The 6,532-nt window shown below is 40.0% G+C and overlaps 1 protein-coding gene across 1 annotated transcript; it reads right to left on the bottom strand.

Annotated features, from left to right (window-relative positions):
• Positions 1-337: 337 nt before the first annotated feature.
• Positions 338-2,837, bottom strand: LOC104423682 (cytochrome P450 CYP82D47). The gene is made up of 3 exons (XM_010036141.1): positions 2,498-2,837; positions 1,836-2,251; positions 338-967 (listed from the first exon to the last, which is right to left on the bottom strand). Exons 1-3 carry the CDS (start codon positions 2,835-2,837, stop codon positions 338-340), a joined length of 1,386 nt encoding a protein of 461 aa, XP_010034443.1.
• Between the last annotated feature and the right edge of the window lie 3,695 nt (positions 2,838-6,532).

Genomic DNA, 6,532 nt, shown 5'->3' with positions numbered 1-6,532 from the left:
TAAAATTCATGGCATCTTTTGTAATGCCCGTTCAGGGACATGCGAGCATAAAAAATTAGTACATACTCACGGCTTGACGAAACACTTAATATTTAGCGGCACAGTTTATTATTTCAATGCAAATCCCACGGATGATGTACTCCATCCTGATCAGGGAAGCTATTAGCTTGGCAGCTACCGTAGTGAAGACTCCCTACTTATCACGAAAGACATACTGGATCAAGATCATCCATTGTCTGAACGTGCAACTAATAAAGACTGGATAAAAGCTCGACATGAAGAGCCAATTTATTTAGTGTTAATTGCCCATCGGCTTTCTTCTCACTCTTCTGATGCTTCATGGCAATTCATAGAACTCATTAGGCAATCTTGGTGTGAGCATTACTTCGAGCGGCATTGCTTTGCAAACCATTAGTCCGTTGATCTCTGGTATATCCACCGGCGAATTGTCGGGAGTTGATACATCGAATGCATGAAGGAGTCTAGCAAGCACATAATGCACCACTTGAAGGCCAAAGGAAATTCCGGGACAAATTCTCCTACCACCTCCAAAGGGCATGAAGTCAAAATTACGGCCCATCGCATCATTTTTTTTATGGCTACTCAAGAACCTCTCAGGCCGAAACTTCATTGGTTCAAGCCATACTTTTGGATCGGTTTGAATTTTCCAAACATTCAAGATCAACCTCGTGCCTTTCGGAACCAAGTACCCTTTGATAACGCAATCTTCTATTGATACGCGTGGTGCGGCAAGCGGGCCTGCTGGGTATAATCGAAGGGTCTCCTTCACTATGGCATGTAGATAAGTTAGGTTGGCAAAGTCTGATTCTTTCACATGTCGTCGTTTGCCAATTTGAGCATCAAGTTCTTCTTGAGCCTTCTTTAGAGCGTGAAAGTTGTTTAGCAACGAGGAAACCGCCCAGGTGAGGGTGGCAGTTGTATTATCAGTACCACCCGCTATAATTGACTTCAAAGAAGAAATGCATGTCATTTGTAGGTGTGAAATATGAAGACTAAATAGACCAAATCACAAAACTATTAAGACCAAAGTGCAAGTTATATCTGAAGAAAAAAAAAGGGTAAAGAAACGCTAATTGTAAAATAGCAAAAAGATAAACTATAAAAAATTCTATCGTACTAAATATTAAATATCTAAATTACAATCGCTAAAAGTTGAGAGAAATCACTTCATATCCTAACTTAATCTCTAAAATAAAGAAAGACAAGGAAATATATAACGATTATGATATTTAAAAATATACGCCCGGCTGGTTAAACAATCAGATTTCTTTTCGCCCATCACTTGTAGAGTTTTAGAAGAGACTTGAATGTTGTTTTATAAAATAGAAGCCCAAAAATATTGATCAAGTAAAACAACGACACATAGATTGTACATTCACTAGAAAACTTGCTAGCTGGTATAAAAGGTACGTCAATGCAACGTGTGTTAAACATCACCTTGCAATCTTAATCACCGTAGTAATACAAGAAGGTGCGATCGAAGTCAGATACTCATCTTACAAAAGTACTAAGATAGAGTTTAAATTTAAACTTGTAGAATAATCAGTTTGATCCATCTTTACTCACAAGCTCATCTTAATAAGATTTGGACCAACTAAATTTATATCAATTGTTTCACACCGCATAAATTCTTCGATGTGAAACTCTTTTGCTTCACACTTATATGCCAGCCGATCTCCATCTCCTCTACGATAAATTGCTGGTTGTGCTGCTAAATACCCTATGCTTGCAAATAAGCAAGCATGAATTATGCACACACACTGCAGATTTGAAGTAGAAAACAGTAAATTTCAAGAGTTGGAAAACAAACTTACCGTGAGTGTCCCTTTGATAACTGTATCAGCATCGAAACCTCCGACTTCCATGCCCTTAAGGGTCGAAAGCATGATATCTATGAAATCTTGATCGCCCCTATTCTCACTCGAACTTTTGCTGTTCTTTTTGTGCTCCTCTAACCAACCACTTAGGATCGTGTCAAATTCTTTGGCGATCTTCTTCATGGACTTCTCATGGCCACCTAAGTCCAACCATCTCAAGAAAGGAAGAGCATCCGCCACCGTAAACATCCCAATAAATTTCAGGAATTCCCTAGAGGCATGCTGGCATCGCTGCTTCTCTTCCTCATCCACCATGGCATTGCCGCTGTAGGAGCCCTTACCGGCTACAACTTTGAGGACAATGCTGATAGACAACCTTCCGAACCACTGGTTCAAGTCAACTAGGATATGGCCTGGGGTATAAACGGGCATAGTGTTAAGACTTTTTAAATCGAGAACACATTTCTTTGTTAACTGTAGCAAATATTCAGTTTACTGAAAATGCTTGGCTTGGTTTGTTTCTCTACAGCAGTAGTTCGATTGTTCCATAAAATATTTTCTCCTCCAATTTGAGCCTATAACTATGTTATAATTGAATACACTACCATGTAAACTGGAAAATAAAGCATCTTAAACTTTCGTTATATACATGAAAGTACCTGAATCCTTCTTCTTCTCTGTCCAAATTTTGTGCAACTCTCTAATGGCAATATCTGTGGCCGAGGCCACTATAGGGTTGAGCAACGACTCGATCCTTCGGGCAGAGAGCATCTCCAAGGTAACGATTTTCCTCATGTCGCGCCAATACGGACCATGAGGAGCCAACCCAAAAGAGGCAGAGTTGTAGCCCATGACCTCACTGGCTATTAGCTGTGGCCGAGACGCGAGGGCATGGTCGTGCTTGGTGCAACATTCTTTGGCTATCTCGGAACTGCTAACCACTACAGCTGGGAATAACCCGAGCCTGACAGTAAAGATTGGTCCATACTTGTCGGCCATGGACCCAAGGGTCTTGTGAGGAAGATGAGATTTTGCTATTATGGGCAAATGCCCTACAACGGGCCATGCACCTACAACTTCTGGTGGTGTTTTGAGCTTGCGAGATGACCTTGATTTGTACCTTACATGAATTGATAGGATGAGGATGGCAAGCATACACAAGAGGGTGAAGTTCAGGTCTTGACGCAGAAATTCCATTTGCAATGAAGGAGTCATCATAAAGTTGAGTGAAATTCCGAAGGAAGAGCTTCCCATTTATACACCTGCCCCATCTTCATGACTAGGATGTAAGAAAAGAGGTGTTCCAGCCTAACCACGTGAATCATCGGAAGTTGGGGACGCATTAATAGTATCTTCATTGAGCATGGTAGAATACTTGATAAAATATTTAAATATTAAATTACGCCTTAATCTAATAGGTCGAAATTTTAGAAAATTTAGAAATGATTCCACAAAAACCCACATAATATTAGAGCATGAGATCTTAAGTTTGAATCTTTCTATGCCCCCATTTGTCTCCTTATGGCACGTTTGGTAAGGATTTTGTTCCCGAAAATAATTTCTGATCAGAAATGATTCATTTTAATTCTGTTCTTGGAAACAATTTCTAAGTATTTTAAGCTGTTTGGTAACCGTCCAAAAATCTAGAATAGAATTACATTTGGTACCGTGCTTAAAATTTCTACTCGAAATCATTTTCTTTTAATTTTTAAATATTTTTATTACTTTTTCCCTTTTTCTTATTTTCTTATTTTCCTTTCTCTCTCTTATTCTTCTTCTTCAAGTGGTTGGCAACCTCATCTGAAGCATCACCGGCCCTTAGCAAGGCCGACCCTCGTCAACCAAGCCTCACCGGCAGCTAGGCGAGGCTTGCCTAGCCCCACCAAGCCTCGCTGGTGGCTAGGTAGGCCTCGTCGGGGCCGGGCGAGGCCCGCTTAGCCACTGGCAGGGCTTAGCCTCGTTAGATCGCGAGGCTCACCCAACTTTGCAGGTGGCTAAGCTTGCCTCCGACGAGCTCGCCAGACCTTGCCCTACCCTGGCGAGCTCATCGGACCGACTGCCGGTGACCAGTGGTGGTGGGCGGCGAACGGCAGCGAACAGCGAACGGCAACCGCGGTAGTGGCGGTAGATGAAGAAGAAGCAAATGGAATTAGAAGAAAAAAATGGCTTGATTCTTAGATTTGTTCCCGGGACCAAGAATTAACTTTTTTTTTTTATTCTTGATTTTGTTCAAAATCTACCTCCAGGAACAAAAAAAATAAAAAATTTGTTCCCGAGAACAAAAGTTTTACCAAATATGATTCTGTTCCAAAACTATTCCCGGGAATAAAAAATCAGAATCGAGCACTATTGAAATGGTTACCAAATAGGCCCTTAGTGAAATATTTCAAGTGTCATTAATCTTTTAGAACTGTTAATTTTGAGCCGTTGAATGAAGTTAGTAGGAAATTCTTTTGGTACATTCAGTTGACCGAACATTTGAAACAACAGCAACTTCTTACTAGAGCTAGACGATTGAGTCGGCCAAAAAGACTTGGAAATTGATTTCCATGTTGGAGTGGATGAACAAAGAACTTCCTAGTTTAACATGTAAGGATATGTTTTCCATGGGGTTTGTTTTGGTGCCGTTGTTGATGTAATTAGGCAGAGTTGCCTTCTTGGTGGGTTTGGATTTTGCACGTTATTGGTGCAGCACTTGTTTATCGTGTGGATTTGTCTTGGTGCCGTCGTTCATATAATTAAGCAGAGTTGTCTTCTTTGCGGGATTTAAGTTTACGCCCAAACAGCGCAGCACTTTTCATCCCATAGAAAATTGATTTGTGGTTCTATAGCCGCACAAAAGAAGACGACAAATCGTTCGAATATTCGGTGCTTCTTCCCCATGGATTATACTCGATAATTTTTGCAGTACATCCAATTGAGATCGCTTGTCTTACTGAAGGCGGGAGTATTTGGAAGCCGCAAGGTAATTCTCAGTGTATTGAGCAATTACGTGAGGCTAAATACTGTGGTTTCGGGTGTAATTTAGGGTTGAGAAATAATTGAGTGAACAATTGTAAGCATATAGTTCTTCAATTAATTGGTAGATTTATTGTATGTGACTCTCTTTGTATAATAGGTACCAATACTCGAACTGAATCGCAAGAGAAGTTGTGTTTAGTATAGTATTCTTTGGTTATCTCGAAACTAATAACCACTATGTGCAGGATCAACCCGAACCTAATGGTGAAGACCGGTCCATACTCATCAGCCATGGATGCCAAGATTTCGTGAGGAAGATGGGATATCGCTAGTGTGGGCAAAATCCCTCCGACGGGCCATGCACCGGCAACTTCTGGTGGGTGTTTTGAGCTTGCGAGATGGGGTTAATTTAAACCATATATGGATAGGATAATTCCATACGAGTGGGTGACATTCAGGTCTTGAAGCAGATATTCCATTTACAATAGCTTCATCGAGTTGGGTGTTAGTATTTTTAAAGGAAGAGCGTGTGACATATACACCTTCTCTTCTTGGGTTATGAATTACTTCTATAGAGTACAATCAATATAAAATAATGTTCCAATTGAGCTGAAGAAAGTTACAGAGCCTCGAAGGATTATTGTTTACTTCCCAATTGCTGCGAGAAAAGCACATCCCTCATGTTATGAGAAAACGATTCCTACGTAAGTTGTGGAGAAATTGGACTTTTGTTCTTGCTGACACTCAAAAGCACGTCCGCAAGGAAGTGGCCGACTGAGTTCGGAAAATGGCACTATTTACACGATGAAAGAAAGACACTATGGCTCCCCCCAATTTGAAAAAAGGAAAAAATTTGGGAAGATTACCAAAAAAAAAAAAAAAACTGTAAACTTAGTAGACTCTTATCAATTCAGTCATAAACCTTTTTAATTATGCTTATTGTGCCTTAAACATTTTCACATTTTGCTAGTCATTCCATCTGACCAATTTTGGTCAAAAATCACTCACATGGATATTGGTCGTCTTATGTGGCCCGACCTACATTAATATAGACTTTTTTTAATATTATTTTTGTAATATTTTGAATTTTTTATTTTTACATTTTTCCTTTTCTTTACGTTTTTTTTATTCTTTGGAGTGAAGGCTGGTGACTCTTTTTGGCTTTGGGCAAGGGCGTCACCATGCTCATTGACCACTAGGCGAGGCTCATGACCCTCACCGGCCAAAGCGAGGGCTGCGATGCCCTCACTATGGCTATTGAGGGCTTGGATGAGGGCGCATGAGTCCTCACTCAAAGAATAAGAAAAAAGTATGATTAGGTAACATAGCTAATTTTTCTATTCTAAAAATATTTGGTTGTTGTGTTATGCTTAAATGAATGATGGTGAACTCGATGGGAGGGTAAGAAAGTGCATATTCAAGGCTATGCACAAAGTGATTGAGATTATTGATTATAATGTCCAAAATTAAATTCATCTATTGTGAGTAGAGAATATATATTTGATGAGTCTTCAACACTTTTTTGTTGCAGTGATTGCAGCATTGTTCATAACAAATCTGGACAGTATTTAGCTCCAAATGGAGTTGCAACCAGAAATTCTTGAAATACCAGCCTAGCCACCTAACACAATCATCACAAGTCGGGGACACTTTATTAGTATTTATTGAGTATGTTAAAACAAGTCTCGCGTTTGAGCCTGTAAGAGAAATCTGATTATAAGCCCGGCCATTTG

This window comes from Eucalyptus grandis, chromosome 10, assembly GCF_016545825.1.
Source record: "Eucalyptus grandis isolate ANBG69807.140 chromosome 10, ASM1654582v1, whole genome shotgun sequence".
Lineage (NCBI taxonomy): Eukaryota > Viridiplantae > Streptophyta > Magnoliopsida > Myrtales > Myrtaceae > Eucalyptus > Eucalyptus grandis.
Note: the sequence above shows the minus strand (reverse complement) of the source record. Positions and strands in the feature narration are given on the sequence as shown.